The sequence below is a fragment of the Myotis myotis genome, unplaced genomic scaffold, assembly GCF_014108235.1.
Source record: "Myotis myotis isolate mMyoMyo1 unplaced genomic scaffold, mMyoMyo1.p scaffold_m19_p_1, whole genome shotgun sequence".
NCBI lineage: Eukaryota > Metazoa > Chordata > Mammalia > Chiroptera > Vespertilionidae > Myotis > Myotis myotis.
The window spans coordinates 168,898,034-168,914,942 of record NW_023416313.1 but is presented as its reverse complement, the minus strand read 5'-3'; the positions used below and the strand labels follow the sequence as shown (position 1 = coordinate 168,914,942).

The 16,909-nt window shown below is 45.9% G+C and overlaps 1 protein-coding gene across 6 annotated transcripts in view; it reads left to right on the top strand.

Moving 5' to 3' along the window:
• Positions 1-16,909, top strand: part of LOC118651923 (RNA polymerase-associated protein LEO1-like) — a 17,089-nt gene extending 180 nt beyond the window's left edge. Inside the window, exons 1-11 of one of the 6 annotated variants that reach the window (XM_036301638.1) lie at positions 144-473; positions 2,760-3,053; positions 5,992-6,085; positions 6,747-6,892; positions 8,130-8,214; positions 9,876-9,970; positions 10,739-10,873; positions 13,560-13,695; positions 14,571-14,694; positions 15,606-15,703; positions 16,706-16,909. In XM_036301638.1, coding sequence (XP_036157531.1) covers positions 6,005-6,085; positions 6,747-6,892; positions 8,130-8,214; positions 9,876-9,970; positions 10,739-10,873; positions 13,560-13,695; positions 14,571-14,694; positions 15,606-15,703; positions 16,706-16,759 — 954 coding nt within the window. In that variant the 5' untranslated portion in view covers positions 144-473; positions 2,760-3,053; positions 5,992-6,004 and the 3' untranslated portion in view covers positions 16,760-16,909. Of the gene's footprint in view, positions 1-143; positions 474-2,759; positions 3,054-5,991; positions 6,086-6,746; positions 6,893-8,129; positions 8,215-9,875; positions 9,971-10,738; positions 10,874-13,559; positions 13,696-14,570; positions 14,695-15,605; positions 15,704-16,705 lie in introns of those variants that run through there. The other 5 variants (XM_036301645.1, XM_036301627.1, XM_036301670.1 and 2 more) reach the window with 5 other exon arrangements.

The window sequence follows — 16,909 nt, the reverse complement described above, 5'->3', positions numbered from 1 at the left end:
GGGGTCTAGAAGGGATTGCACATGATGTAGCTCACCTGGTTATTCTGTGTCCGGATTGCTTACAATCTACCACATCACTGAAAAGATCACTACTATCTGTACAGTTGGGCGTGCTTTATTGGGAAATTATTGAAGAATGATTTTCCTCTTTGTTAATATGTTTCTGCACTAGTAGGTTGGGTCAGTGATAAATATGTGAGGCCTTTAAAAAAGACAGATGTGGCAGGACTGGGGTGAGGGTAAGGCAAGGGAGAGGGGCAGAGCTGGTTAGATTCTCTTTAAAATCTGTATTTTGTTCATGGTGTTTTGTTTTTGTCTTGTTTTGCATGGAACTTGAGAAATACTGCAATATTACTTATCTTGAACACTGAGATTTTGGCACCTCTTAGATTTCTCACACAAGGCGAGTATCTCACTTGTCGCATCCTGGTCCTGGCCCTGCCGTCGCACTACATGGTGGCTGAGTTCCACAGGTGAGTACCCCAGGGCGTGAGCCAGGTGGAAGCTGTATTACCGTTTCTTGCTTTCTCCTTTTATGACTAGCATCCAAAGTCCCATCAAGCCCTAGCTGGTTTGACTCAATGGGTAGAGTGTCAGCCTGAGAACTGAAGGGTCCTAGGTTCAATTCTGGCCAAGGGCACATGCTGGGTTGCGGGCTTGATCCTCAGGAGGGGGCGTGCAGGAGGCAGCCAATCAATGATTCTCATCATTGATGTTTCTATCTCTCTCTCCCTCTCCCTTCCTCTCTAAAATCAATAAAATATATTAAAAAAAAAAAAAGCCCCATCAAAATCCACCACATTCTGGTCATTTGAAATAAGTCAGTGATGCAAGCCCATATTCACAGGGTGGGAGTTTGACACCTCTTGATGGTAGGAATTAGCAAAGAATTTGCAGAGGTTTTAAATCCACCCCACACGTGTCTTTTCTGTAGTGCTCTCCTACATGCACTAATCTTTCCCCTGTGATTGGACTGCACCCCACTTCCTTCTACTGCTGTTAGTGCCGTCTGGGTGTGGTGGTTGTGGGAAGCCTACCTGGTTGCAGAGGAAGAAAAGCGACATCAGGAGAAGGTTCTGAATCACTATCGGTCACGTTCCTAACTCGGAAACCTTCAGTCCCTTTGCTGTTTTTCCTATCAAGTTGAAACTCCTCTCATGGCTTTAAAGAGCCTTCATTCTGACTCTCTCTTCCAAAGCAACATAGTTTTTTTTTGTTTGTTTGTTTTTAAGGAAAAAATTAATGTTTTAATATTGTTTAGTTATAATATGATTTTTTAAAATGGGGAAAATGTATACCTACACAATAGCCTGTCACAGTCGTGAATAATAAAATTACAGTTTCTGTTTCAAGACTTATCTTTTACAAATTTGTCAGTGATTTTGTGACAATTGAATTTTTTAGAATATATTTTTATTGATTTCAGAGAGGAAAGGAGAGGGAGAGAGAATCATTGATTGGCTGCCTCCTGCATGCCACCTGGGGGGATTGAGGCTGCAACCCAGGCATGTGCCCTGACCAGGAATCAAACCTGTGACCTACTGGTTCATAGGTTGACGCTCAACCACTGAGCCATATCAGCTGGGCACAATTGAATTTTTAAATGCATATTCATTTTCAATATAGGTAGATTTGTCAATTTTCACTTATAGTTTATCAAAGAATACTTCATTAATTTTAATTTCAAAAGTCTTATAAAGCACCAGATACTCATTATTAGGAAAAGTTACATATAAGGATACACTGATAGCAATTCATAAAATCTCATTTCATAATAAATGCCAGAAATTTCAACTCTTCCTTTCCTCCTAGATTAATTCTAGAAGTTTTCAGTGTCTGCAGTGGGGAAAAAAATTAAACACAATTAAAAACTAATCACATAGAATGGCAGAATTGAAGTCAAGTTCCATTTCTTCACTTTTATCGTTGTGCTGTTTACTGTTTAAACACAGAAATGCATAGTCCTTCATGAACTGAAAATATAAACTGCACCCAAAATGAGCTTGACTTATTCTGAACTGTTGTGAAACTACTCTTTAAACACGTGTGACTGATTCCCTGGGTGTTGGGAGGTTGATTGTATCACCAGAGTTCCCAAAGTAACTTCAGTGTGTTTGCAATTTTTATTTAAAGATAAATCATATGTGCTAATTTGAATATTACACATATATTATTAAAACAACATTCAACTGTAATTGCAGCAAGTGTAAAAAGTTAAAGCAACAGAAGTTTTGTTTTGGGAAAGAACATTTTATCATTGATGGTATTTAGAATTGCTGGCTACCTTTATTGAATGATCCCAAGGTAGGCCTCCCCCATCTGCCCTTTGTTTTTTGTCAGTCCTCACCCAAAGATATTTTTTTCCTTTGACTTCTTAGAGAGAATGGAAGGGGGAGGGAAGGGGGAGAGGAAGAGAGAGAGAGAGAGAAACATCGATGTGAAAGAGACACATCGATTGGTTGCCTCCTGCATGTACCCCAACCAGGGCCAGGGATCAAACTGCAGCCCAGGTATGTGCCCTTAACTGGGAATCGAACCCGCAACCCTTCATTCTGTGGGCTGACGCTCTAATCACTGAGCAACTGGCCAGGGCTGATCGGACCTGTTCTTGACACCCCACTGTTAGGAGATGGCTATTTTTATGAGAGTCACATAGTTCTGGTGGTTTTGTGAGCTGAGGCACTGACCGCCTTTGCTGTAGACTATCTTCCCAAGAAGCAACATGGAGCAGTTTTCTTTTTCTTTCTCCCCACGCTTAGCGATGCTGGGGCCAATCACGTTCCAGCTTTGCCTGCAGCCCCCTGTTAGGGGGCGCCACAGAAGCCTGGCTGGAAGCCTAGACAGGAAAGAAAAGATTGCTTCTTCCTGTTTGTTGGTGGGACCTTCTGGGGGCTTCCTGTTGCCTTGCAGGTCTCTGGGGGGCAGCACTCCTTGGCCCCACAGGGGCAGCTCCTCCCACAGCAGCCCGCTCCAGCCTGCAGTGTTGCTGACACCTGGAGGCCAGCTCTGCCCTGCTCCCCCAGAGACCCAGCGGCAGCTGGACACTTGCTGAGGTAAAGCTCCGTCCCACAAGCTCAGTTAGGGATCCCACCTCTTCGCTCTGAATTTGCTACTTCTGTGAGCCCTTAGCCGTCTCCTTTTATACTTTTTGTAACGTTATTAACAACTTGAAACCTAAGTATATTTTTTTAAGGTAACTTCTGTATAGGCAACTGGTATGTTTCCTGTTGCCCAGCTAGGGCCTGAGGAAACAAATCCTCAGAGATGCTTTTTGGAGGTTGGTGTGGGTTTGCACGCAGGACTGGGCTCCTCAGCACTGGGGAGCAGATGCTGCTCATCAGGTTCCCCCCTTGGCTGGGGCTCAGGTGGCTGCTCCCCTTGTGTGGCAGTGAGGGCTGTAAGTCTGCTGTGTGGGATGGATACTTCTAAGTGTCCCAGAAATGACCACAAGCTTAGGTCTTCTTTATTTTTTTTTTAGTTATTATTTATTTTTAATCCTCACCAGAGGACATGCTTAGAGACAGGAACGGGGTGGGGGACAGGGGACGGGGAGAGACCTGTGATGAAAGAGAAACCTCAATTGGCTGCCTCCTGCATGCCCCCCACTGGGGATCAAGCCAGCCACCCTGGTATGTGCCCTGACCTGGGAATCGAACCCGCAACTTCTCAGTGCATGGGACAACTCTGAACCAACTGAGCCACGCCAGCTAGGGTGGGGTGGATACTTCTGAGTGCCCCAGGGCACTTACAGAAACAAAATCACAAGCTTAGGTCTTTTTAAGTAATTAATTTATTTTTTAATCCTCACCTGAGGATATGCTTAGAGAGAGGAGAGAGAGAGAGAGAGAGAGAGAGAGAGAGAGAGAGAGAGAGAGAGAGAGAAAGAAACATCTACTGGTTGCCTTCGTACAAGCCCTGCAGGGAACTGAACTGGCAACCTTTCGGTGTGCAGGATGACACTCGACCAACGGAGCCACACGGGCCAGGCACCAGCTTAGGTCTTTTAAATGTTTAGCTCCAGTCATGGTCAGAGAACCAGTGTGCTTTCGTGACTGCCCTGAAGGAATCTCATATTTACAGTCAGAGGGCTAAGGTCACTGAAAATCGAACAGCATTTAATCATGTGACTGCAGAATTACCACGTCAACTAAATTCACAGCCTCGCCAGGTCTTTGTGTGAAAGGGCATTTGGTGGAGAAGGAAACTATTAATGAGGAAATCTGGACTCAGATGAAGCTCAAAACCTCAATTTCCAGTCAAAGCTCAAAAGCTCAATTTCCAGTCACTCAGCCTCCCTGTCCTGAGGAAACTGTCCTATTCTGTTTGAAAACACTGTGATAACAAGACCTGGGCCAGTTTCCATTCTTGACTCATCCAACTGACCCACTTTTTACCAGTGACCCATCACTAGGATCTCATCACTTAGCAAAGAAAGCACAAACGGACTAGAAATAGCTTATGCACCAAAAGAACTACAATATTTTCCTAATAAATACAGGCAGAGCCTGGGGAATATGTGTGGAAGTGGGTCTAATAATGAGATGAAGGACAGACTGGAACACTAGTTTGGGCCAAATTTACTGATCTGGGTGCACGTGTATATTCTGAGTTTGATGTGTTAGCACATACAACAGGACATGGCTCTCTACTTGTTTCGTTAATGAAAGCAAACTCAATGGTTACCTCCATTTAATGAAGTTGAAATGTCCAAGCTTCCCTGGAATTATGTGAAGGGAACCCAAAGACTTAGGGAGATAGGATTGTTGGGGTACACATCTCATGTGACCTGCATACCACCCCTTACCTTCTCCAGCTACCTCCCTTGAGAGGCCAGCTAAAAATAATAAGTATTTAGCATACCTCACAATTTCTGAGGGTTAGGGCGGGCTCAGTAGGGTGGTGCTGGCTTGGGGTCTCTCAAGAGGCTGCAATCAAGACATTGGAGCCCTGACTGGTTTGGCTCAGTGGATAGAGCGTCGGCCTGCGGACTGAAAGGTCCCAGGTTCAATTCCGGTCAAGGGCATGTACCTTGGTTGCGGGCACATCCCCAGTGGGGGATGTGCAGGAGGCAGCTGATCGATCTTCCTCTCATCGATGTTTCAAACACTCTATTCCTCTCCCTTTCCCTTCCTCTCTATAAAAAAATCAATAAAATATATATTTTTTAAAAGACATTGGATAATGCTGAGACTGCATTATCTGATGGCTTGCCTGGGGCTGAAGGATCTGTTTCTAAGCCGGCTCCCCCGGTTCTTGGCAGGAGGTCTCAGTTTCTCACCACAGCCTCTCCATAGCAGCTTGAGTGCCTTTGCATCATGGCAGCTAGCTTTCTCTAAAGCCAGTGACCCAAAAGAGAAATCAAGGCAGAAAAGCCACAAGTTTGCCCTGGCTGGTGTGCTCAGTAGTTAGAGCATCAGCTTGCAAACCCAAGGATTCCTGGTCAGGGGTACATACCTGGGTTGCAGGTTTGATCCTGGCCCCAGGTGGGGCATGTGCAGAAGGCAAAGCAGTCGATGTTTCTCTTTCTCCCCCTCCCATCATCCCTCCACTTTCTCTAAAAATCAATGGAAAAAAATATCCTCAGGTGAGGATTAACCCCCCAAAAAAGTAAAAAAAGAAAAAAAAAAAAGAAAGCCATAAGTTCATGGCTTAGCCTTGGAAGTGAGGTTATATTCTATTGATCACACAGACCAACCAGGACACAGTGTTGGAGGGGACCACACAAGGGCAAGGATATCAGAGGCAGGAATTGAGAAGTATCTTGAAAGCTGACCGTCACAACAACTTTGCTTTCCACCAAATTTATCACCTTCCTTCTCCATAGATACTCTCCTCAGGCTTCTGAGGGCCAGGCTCAGGGAGCCCGTTTGAGGTTAGGTTTGTTGAGATTTGGTTTATGAATCTTGGGAATATGTTGAAGTGATAGGCTAAGAACCATCTGAAGAATTTTTCAGAGAAATTTCAACTGTGCATTTCTCTCCAACATGGAAGCTTCTAGTGGACCATGGATCTGTTTGGAAACATAGATGATATTTCTTCCGAGAGTGATGATGACAGTCAACCACCTGTTCTAGGACAGCCTGTTGTAAGTACGGTCACTAATCTCAACTGGTCCCACTGTTCAAAGCGAAGGGAGAATTTCCAGAAGCCCTGACTTTCATGTGGAGAGAGCACAGGGAGAAGAACAGCCTGAAACATCTGGTGAATGGGTGACTTTCTTAGCTGTGATGCGAATTTCTGGCTGTTATGGGGCATAAAAGGAACTGCTTAGAATGAGGTTGATGTCAAGCTTTAGAAGCTAGACTGTCATGACTCAAAATTTAAAAACCTTTGATTTAAAAGTTATTCAAACCTGTGCCAATTGTAATAGTTACTTAGCTTTGAGGGATTGCATAATTTCACACTTCTGTTGTTAAATATCTTTTTTTTTTCACTTTTATTTTTTTATTTTATTTTTTTTCTCTTTTTTTTTGTTAAATATCTTATGCAAACTCGGTATGTCAGCAAAATAGACTTTTTTTTTCTTTTTCTGGTAACACAGGCTACTAACTCTTGTGAATTTTGTGGTGGGGGTAGGAGAAGAGAGGATGAAACTTTAGGGAAAGGTCTGGAGGGGTTGCTAACTGCTTTATCCCTAAACTGGTGTCTAATTGTACTTCTGGTCAAACCTGCATCTGCCTGGTGCGAGAGGCGAGCTGGGCATTTCCAGTGTCACGTCAAGCTCTCACGTCCTGGTTCTTCTCTAGCATGCACGGGGATTGCCTTGGGACCTGCAGGAGGAAGAGCCGATTTCTGACACCAGGATAGAAGTGGAAACTCCCTTCTTCAGATCTGATTTAGGAAACGAATTGCATTTCGTTAAGCTACCCAAATTTCTCAGCATAGAACCCAAGTAAGAGAACTGATTCAAGTTTTCTTTTTCTCAAGATATTGAATGAAAACATGTAGAATGTAAATGTGTTTTCTTATTTATCATGAGTTGGTGAATCACAAAGATGGGAGATTTCTCATCTCATGAAAAAATAAGTTTATGATGTTCTGTGGTAGAAAAATGATAGATTACTGGTGTGTGAGTTTTTTTATGTTAACATGGAGTTTCTAATGTGAGGATTTTTAACCTTTTTTAAAAAATATATTTTTATTGATTTCAGAGAGGAAGGGATAGGGATATAGAAACATCAATGATGACAGAGAATCATCAATTGACTGCCTCCTGCACACCTCCTACTGGGGATCGAGCCCACAACCCCAGGCATGTGCCCTTGACCAGAATCGAACCCAGGACCCTTCAGTCCATAGGCTGACGCTCTATCCACTGAGCTAAACTGGTTAGGGCTAATGTGAGTGAGATTTAATGCTGATAATTCTTGTAACATTTAGGCACTTTTCTTAAAAACAAACAGATGCCTCAGCCAACAAAGGAATGTTTTATTAGTCTGTAAAGCCTAAAAATCAGAAAATGAGAATGAGGAAGTTTGCTAGAGAAATTGCAAATGTTCAATATGAAAGCCATCGTGAATCTAGAAAAGAATGATTTGGGACAAGAAAAGAGTGTTAATTGGTATTATTCACAAAGGCGCAGGAGTGCAAGCAGTTAAACATGACATTTCTTTTTAAAAAAACATTTTTATTGATTTCAGGGAGGAAGGGAGAGGGGAGAGAGATAGAAACAGCAATGATGAGAGAGAGTCACTGATTGGCTGCCTCTTGCATGCCCCACACTGGGGATTGAGCCCACAACCCAGCCATGTGCCCCAACTGGGAATCGAACCTTGATCTTCTGGTTCCTAGGAGATCAACCACTGGGCCACACTGGCCAGGCAACATCACACTTTTCTTTGAAAATATGGAGAGATAGATCATGTGTCACCTATAATTAGAAGACATTTTATCAAGCGAAGAAGACTGAATTATTTAGTCACATTTCGATTTTATTTCATGTAATATATTTTTAAATCGAATTTCAAGAGAGTACAGTAATTTTTATATTTCCTTGAAATTTTTACATGAAGTGATTCGCCTACTGGATTTTTAAAAACACATTGGTGCATGTTGTTAAGATTATAATTTGTAGTATTAATCATATTCATTACTAAATATGGCTAATCGACATTAAAAACAATTTTTAGACCTTTTGATCCTCAGTATTATGAAGATGAATTTGCAGCCGAGAAAGTGCTTGATGAGGAAGAGAGAACCAGGTTAAAAATAAAGGTAAAGTTCACTTTAATCCTTTCTTTTGGTAAGTTTTTCCTTTGCATAAAGTAAAATACCGGGATAATAACTTGAGACTTGAGCTTATGAAATGATCTTCCATATTTACTATTCAATCAATAAATAACAGTTTAGAACAAGGAATTAAATGCCTTTTCAGAATATTTTTAGGGGAGAAGGTACATCATCCTTTTTTAATCCCAGTAGAATTGTCACTTTTCTAATCTTTTATTTGTAGTTGTAATTTTTTGACAAAAGACAAAAATTCTTGAAAATTGTTGGCTACCTCTTTTGGGATAAAGATAATGTAGCAAGGGCCATGGAACTGCCTGCACATTTCACAGTGGACAGATCATAGCAACTTCCCACAATAGAACTATCTCAGGCCCTTTGTGGGAATTCAGACTGGGCACAAAAAGGGACCTCGTCATTAGGCAGTTCCTCTAGGGATGGCCAGGCACTACCATTGCTCTCACAGGGGTTTCCCATGCACTTCTGCCAGGGGCTCCATTAGTGGCCGTGAGCAGGATCCACTTTTTTACTACTTTTGTGACTTGGAGTTTCCTACCATAAGGGGAGGGTAAACTTGAATTAAAAAATAGGACAAAGCACAAGTCTCAAGTTTTAATTTGTTAATTATTTAATGGTTTATTCTTTTAAAATGTTATTTAATGGAATGTCCAGAGCTTTTGTTTGTTTGTTTGCTTTTTAAATATATTTTTATTGAGTTCAGAGAAGAAGGGAGAGGAAGATAGAAACATCAATGATGAGAATCATTGATTGGTTGCCTCCTGCATACCCCCTACTGGGGATCGAACCTGCAACGCAGGCATGTGCCCTTGACCAGAATCGAAATCAAGACCTTTCAGTCCGCAAGCTGACGCTCTATCCACTGAGCCAAACCAGCCAGGGCCAGAGCTTTGTTGTCTTATTAGACTAGGGGGCACTTTTTTAGTCCTTCTTTCATTGGGTTCAAGGCCCTTCAGGTGGCCCTGCAATAGGCAGACATGCCGGTTCTAACTGCCTACTCAGGTGGACCCAAAGCCTCACCCTGTCTCCCTTGAAGCTCTTGATGCACTGATAAGAACTCCTTCCTGCATCGCATTTAGCTTCTGCTTCCACTGCTATGCGCTGGGGCTCAGAAAAGATTTAAACAAAATGTGTGGTTAGTTTAACCAATATCTCTAGGTACTTGTAGCAGAAGGGTTGCAGTGTGGCCCAATCAGCTATTTTTTTGGAGGCCTATTCTATCACTACCTATGGATTCTTGGCACATGATCATAAGTCACTCAAGGAATAAAAAATATGCAGTGCCCTAGCCAGCTTGGCTCAGTGGATAGAGCATTGGCCTGCAGACTGAAGGATCCCAAGTTCAGTTCGGGTCAAGGGCACATGCCTGGATTGTGGGCTCAATTGATTCCCGGTCAAGGGCATGTATCTCAGTTACAGGCTCCATCACAGCCCTGGTCATGGCATGTGCAGGAGGCAGCCAATCGATGTGTCTCTCTCGCATCTATGTTTCTCTCTGTCTCTCCCCCTCCTTTCCACTCTCTCTAAAAATCAATGGAAAAATATCCTCAGGTAAAGATGAACAAAAAAAAGAGAAGAAAAGAACATGCAGCTTGTCACACCGGTGCCTGATGCCTCTGTGTTCTGAGCAGGTAGAAAACACTGTGCGATGGAGGGTGCGCCGAGACACAGCGGGAAACGAGATTCAAGAGAGCAACGCCCGGATGGTGAAGTGGTCAGATGGAAGGTGAGCGCAGACGCCTGAGCAGCGATAAACACCCAGAGGGCGGCCTGCGATGAGTGTGAAGTTTTCTGGGTAGGACCTCATTTTGGGGTCATCTCTCATTCAACCATGAACAAACTCTAGGCCTCTGGGAAAGCTGAGAAAAATAAGTAGGGTTGCGATCATGGTGCTGCACTGGTGGGAGACTTTATTATTATAATATATTTTTTAAAATATATTTTTATTGATTTCAGACAGGAAGGGAGAGGGAGAGAGAGATAGAAACATCAATGATGAGAGAGAATCATTGATCGGTTGCCTCCTGCACGCCCCCTACTGGGGATTGAGCCCACAACCCAGGCATGTGCTCCTGACCGGAATCGAACCCGGGACCCTTCAGTCCGCAGGCTGATCCTCTATCCACTGAGCAAAACTGGCTGCGGCTGATGGGAGACTTTAGCAATGGTCCCAGATGTGATGGAATTCATGGTGTCTACCTACTGAGCTATGAGACATTATACATTGCTGTGTTTTGAAAAACTGATTTACTAATGAAGTGGTAGAGATTGGGAAGTTGACAAAACAACAATATTTCGAGCTGAAAGGAGATGGGTTTTACCACCGTTTGCTTTGGAAGGAAGTAGGTTAGTTATTTACAGTATGTTCTGAGGAATCAGGATGAGGACAGGGCCCTGCAGTTCCACCGTGTTTTAAGTGAAGCGGTCAGGGTAGCACGGGAACTGGAGGACTGGCTGACCAGCCGCCCTAACATCACCTGCTTCTGGTTTGCAGCATGTCCCTGCACTTAGGCAGCGAAGTGTTCGATGTCTACAGAGCCCCACTGGAGGGCAACCACAGCCACCTGTTTGTGAGAGAGGATACTGGTCTGCAGGGACAAGCCATCTTTAAATCCAAGCTCACCTTCAGGTAACTATTCAGACTGATGCGTTGTTATTATTTGCAATTAAAGAGCAACAAGGAAGAGAGAGGTTGTGCAAAAAGCCCAACTCAGCCCTGATGACCTAATTTCAAGGTACAGTTCACCAAGGACCATGGTCTGGTTCCCGTTCTATTTTTCACCTTTGCTGCAAGTTGCAGTTTCTCGGGGAGCCAGCTCATGCTCTCAGACCACCAGGAGACAGTGTGTAAACCAGAAGACCAGTGTATGAATTCACCTTGACCAGTGCACCTCCAGAGGCCTGAAGACCTGTCTGTGCTGCTCTGCTGGTCAGCGTGTCCTTTCCCTTTCCTGGAATTCACCCGGGAAGCTAACTCGTCATGAGTATGTTGGTGTGTGCATGCAGAAGAGCTAGATGGTGTGACAGGCTGCTGCCTGACCCCAAGCAGGCTCAGTGCTGCGTGTCTGTGCTTCTGCCCTTCCCTGGGCACTGCACGATGGCTCCTTCTCACTGCTCCCCTCTGAAGGACACTTTAAAGACTGTAGCAGCATGCACAAGGCTTTTCTTAGGGGTCATGGAAAAGCTCTCAAATCAGATTGCTGTAGTGCAAATCAGATGGTTGTTGCACAACTTTGTAAATTAAAACATTATTTAATTGTATATTTAAATGGGTGAATTTTATGATAAGAATCATGTTGTGCAGAGACTTGATAATTCTGTTGCTCTGTTTATTTGTTTATTTTATTTTTAGAGAGAGTGAAAGTGAGGGTGAGAGACAAAGAGAAACATCAATGTGAGAGAAACACATTGATTGGTTGCTTCTTGCACATGCCCCGACTAGGCCAGGGATCGAGCCTGCAACTGAGGCACGTGCCCTTGAATAGAATGGAATCTGAGACCCTTTAGTCCACCAGCTGATGTTCTATCAACTGAGTCAAACTGGCTAGGGCTGCTCTGGGTTTTTTAAAAATTTGTTTTATTATTACTGACAGTATTACAGATGTTCCCCATTCCGCCCCACCCCGTTACCCTCTCTACCAGCTCCCACCTTGCCCCAGGCCTTCACCACACTGTTGTCTGTGTCCATGGGCTATGCACATCTATATATATAAAAAGACAGTGACCGTAACACCGTAACAACCAGAATGACCAGTCGCTATGATCCCCACTGCGGCCAGCGAACCGGCCTGATCAGGGGGTGTGGCCCCTCACCCCAGCCAGCCCCACCCCTGAATACCCCCCACCCCAATAGGGGGTGGGGCCGGCCAACCTCCTGCAGCCCCTCCCCCTGGCTGGTCCCACCCCCTCTGGGTCCCCACCACCCCCATCAGCCTGCAGCCCCTCTCCCTGGCCGGCCTCACCCCTGCTGGGCCCCTACCATCCAATCGGCCTGCAGTCCCTCCCCTGGCCAACCCCGCCCCTGGTCACCCCCCCCATACCAATAGGGTGTGGGGCTGGCTGGCCAACCTCCTGCAGCCCCTCCCCCCAGCCAGCTCCACTCCAGATCAGCCCCCACCACCCTGATTGGTCCATGGCCCCTCCCACCAGCCAGCTCCACTCTGATCAGCCCCCCTCGCACCAGTCAGGTGGGGCTGGCTGGTCAACCTCTCATGGCCCCTCCCCCAGCCCCATTCGGAGGCAGGCCAGCCAGCCAACCTCCTCCTGACAGGTGCAGCCCTAATCCGCCAATTGGGGCTGTGCTGGCCAGACCCCACCTGTGCATGAATTCATGCACTGGGCCTCTAGTATGCATATAAGTTCTTTGGTTAATCTGTCAGTCTGTTCCATGCATCATACCTCCAGACCTATTTTGTTCATCAGTTTATCCTGTGCTCTGTTTTAAAGACTGTAATGGGTGGCTCTGAGGTTGTGTGTTTCACATCTGACCATGTGAGCTTGAGGAGGAGTCTTGATCTCACAAATGTTTGGTTTCCTCATCTATAAAATGGAAACATCTACCTCACAGGGATGTTGTATCAGTTAAGTCAAATAATACATAAAATTATGTCGTGCAGACCTGGCACACTAACTGTGGCTCAGATCCAACCGCCTAATGGTCTCCTCTGGAGTGGCACCCTGAAGGACAGGGCTCTGTGCGTGTTTTCCACCGTGCCCATGCTGCACGCTGGGACAGTACTTCACCGCCCATCACAGTTTCATTCCTCCCGTCCCTTCTCTCACAGCCATGCTCTCCTTCCAGACTCCCTCCTGATGCACTTAAAGCCGCTCTCCTTTAGCCAGGGTGCAGGGGCTCCTGTCCCACGTGGCCCCCTGAGCGGTCATGAGGCCCCAGACCACTGTGACCCTTCTCCTTGTTTTGACCTTCCTTCCGATTTTACTCAGATGGAGGGACTCATCTTTAGTTCTGAAACTGTGCCTTCCGGCCTTTGCGCCACCCTCGCGGAACTGAGCTTCCCTTCCCTTCTCTTCTAGGATTGTGGTTGGGGTTTTCTTTATAAAAGCCCTTACCCTGCCATGGCCTCTCCTCCTCCACTCCACTCCCACTTCACCCCATCCGACTCTTCAGGGGTTGGGGTGGAGGAAGGCAGTCCTCGGGAGCCAGAGAATGGGGGGGGGGGGGGGGGCAGGAGCACCAGGGCCGGGGCCCTGCTCCTGCTCTGCTCAAGGGAGGTAGTCATTGTCCACAGCAGTTTGTGCGCTATGATTGCCTTCAGTGTTCTTAGTAAACAGGCATTTTTGTTCCTTTCCTGCAGACCTCACTCTACGGACTATGCCACCCATAAGAAGATGACCCTGCCGCTCGCTGACAGATGCTCAAGGACGCAGAAGATTAGGATCATACCAATAGCTGGCTGTGACCCCGAGTGCCAGCGCACCGAGAAGATTAAGGTGTGTTGGCTGCGCTTTATCCTGGGACTTGGGGGTGCTAAGAGTTGTGCTTTCCAGAATATTAATTCGCCACTTCTTATTGCCACAGGCAGTTTACCTCCTGTGGTTATCAGGGAGCCAGCTTAACCTCCTAAACGTGTGGTTAACCACAGTAATGCCAACAGCCATGGGTGAGACAGAGCAAACCAGACACTCAGGTGCTCTCCCTCCAATCTGTGAGGTTTCAGATGAAAACGTAATTTTTTAAAAAAATGTAGCCTTTGAGAGATATCACAAAATTGTGTTAGCCAGATAAGAAGTGATATAGGAAGGTCAAAGGACATTCCTGACTCATTCGATACTGGCCCTGCTTTATGAACCCCAACATGTGGAGTGCCAGGCAGATGAAGGGGATGAAGGCTCTACTTTGGGGCTCAGGGACCCTCCCCTGCCTGCACGTTCTCACCCTGTTGTCGGGAGCTGAGGGGCCCAGACAGGAATATCTGGGCTCTGTGGTGCTTTGGTGGAGCCTGGGCCAGTCAGGTGTCTGTCTCTTGGGAACAGAAACGGCCTCCCTCAGGCATTGCTGGGCATGAGGACATGGCTCAGCTGGTCGCTGCTCTCTGGGCTCTGACTGGCAGCACAGGGGACGTGGCGGCTCCCGAGGCTGTGCCTGTGCCAGTTCTGATCGGACGGACGGTGTGAGGGGCCGTCTGCCTCTTCACCCTGGTGTGGCCTTCACGCCTTAGAACTGAACAGGCAAGCGCTGTGTGAGGTACCAGGTGTGGCTTGGAGAGATCTGTACTCTGCAGACACGGGGAACACATAAAAGTAGGTTCCAGTGAGCACAAAAGTTGTTCATTTTTAAGTTCACTGGTTTATTGGCTTCTTTACAGAAAGAAAAACAACGCTTGAGGGCTTCTACTCGCCGAGGGACAATCCGTCTTCGGGGGAAGCAGAATCGGCAGGGCCCGAGTGCCCGCTACCAAGAGTCCCACAGTGACAGCGAGGAGGAGGAAGGTAATTCAAAACCAGTCCCAGGGGAACTCGGAGATGAGTCGGTGTGGAGGTAACATTTCAACTGAGCCACGGTGCCTGCTTTTGCCCTGGTGGGCTCTTATTCCCTGGCCTGCTGTTTCTTAGCGGTACAGAGGTCTCTTATTATTTTAATAATTCTTTATTATTGAAAATATTGGATATGTCCCCCTTCTCCCCCATTGACCCCGTCTAGCCCACCCTTGGCCCCCGTCCCAGGCCTTCAGCACCCTTCAGCACAGAAAATGTCTGTGTCTATGGGTTATTTTTGTTGTTGTTAGGACCACTTTCCCATAGAAAAGCTAAGCTGGGCAACTAACGCAAAATAAAGGAAATCAATTAAATAATTCTGTCCTATGGAGGAAAATGTGTGATAGGCAGTTTGCTTGCTTGTATAATTAAGGACCCAATATTAAACTTGGCAGTTTTTTAAAAATGTGTGCTCTAAGCCTCGTGGGTATTTAAAAGTGATTAGACAATTTTTCTGAGAACAAACCTCAAATCTAAGTTATTTCTGCCAGTCACACAGGGGTGGGCAAAAGTAGGCTGACAGGCATTTGTACGGAGGAGGACCTGCAGGTTATGGCTATCACAGTGGCTTCGTTACCTCGGCACAGCGGCACGGGGCCCTTAGGCCCCTCTCACAAGTTCCCATTGCTGGCCCTCGTTATTGACACTCTGGTCTCCTTGCGAAACTCAAGCACACGTTGGCACAGAGTTCTTTCCTACCTTTGCCCACCTGTTTGTACCTCTCATCACAACTTTAAAAAAACTGTTGGCTCCTCGAGGGAACACGCACAGTGGACAGTGACAGTGCGAATTCAGAAGAAAAATTCAGGAGTAAATGGGTCTCATCTTGGAGGGTCAGTCTCATGTCTCAATTCCTTTGCTTTCAGAGGCACAGGCCAGAATCTGTTTGTCAGACAGCGATGAAGGATCAGAAGAAGAAAAGCCTCAAGGATTACTGAGAGCAAAGCAACTCACCAGTGATGAGGTAAAAGCAAACATACTCCATTCAAAAGGGTTTGCCCTGTACCCAGGAGCCAGCTTCTAAAGAGGAGCTTGTAGCCTAGCACACAACAGGCGCCCACACACCTGGCTGGGCCTCAGTGAGATGAACGCAGTACCAGGACTGGGAGTGAGCTGCCCTAGTGAGGGAGAGTGTTGGCTTGGAGGGGACACCGGCCAGGGTGGACCTGCCACGGAGACGCAGAGGCCTGTGAGGAAGGCGCAGGGCCCTTGGGCACCAAGTCTTGTCTGGAGAGCTCGGAACAGTTCAGTGTGGGAGAGCAAGGGGTCTACCATGTCCCCTGTGGTCACTGGGTGTCTTTCTTATTTGGGTATAATGGTAGTGGAGCATTATTTCATTTCCATGTTATTAAAATGTTTTTCCTTTAATTATTTCCTTTTCCATGTATAGGATCCTAAGTGCAAAGATATTTTAAGTCTCAACTATACAAGTGAATCACTGTTAGTGCCCATAAGCCATATTCCTTCCTTCAGTGTTTGCCGAACACTTAACATGCTCCGCTCTGTGTCCTGGAGATAGAGATGGGAGTAAATGTCGCAGTAACAGGGATGTTCAACTGAACATGGGTCACTTGTCTAAGTGAAGCATTCATTTTCACTCATTCATATATAAATACATATTTCAAATTTTAAAAGCACAGGAAACACCAGTAGTCCTTTAAAAAAAAATCAGCGAGCTTTAAAGTGCTGAATTTTAGAGAGTAAAGTATAAGGAAGCGGACAAATGCATCTCAAGTATAATATTGTAGAAATCCTAGTCGGCGGAGCGAGGAGTGCCCCTCTGGCTCTGACCGCCATTCAGGGGAAGCGCGGTTTCCATTGCCTGACCTGCCAGACAGGTCACCAGTGGGGGGCTTGAGTTCTCACGTGAAGGCTGGCTCCTCAGTCAGCTCCGGACTACTTCCGACAAAATTGCCAGGAACGTGTTTGGTACTGAATTTTACCTCTTGTCTCTCATATTTTCTAGGTGAACCCTACAGAAGTAGGAAAGCAGGGGAAGAGAAAGATGACAGACGCATAAAACCTGCTCTCATTGTCTGTATTGTTTTCAACAGTTGTTGTTTTTTTTACTATAGTTTTTTTTATTGATTTCAGAGAGGAAGGGAGAGGGAGAGATAGAAACATCAATGATAAGAGAGAATCCTTGGTTGGCTGCCTCCTGCACGCCCCC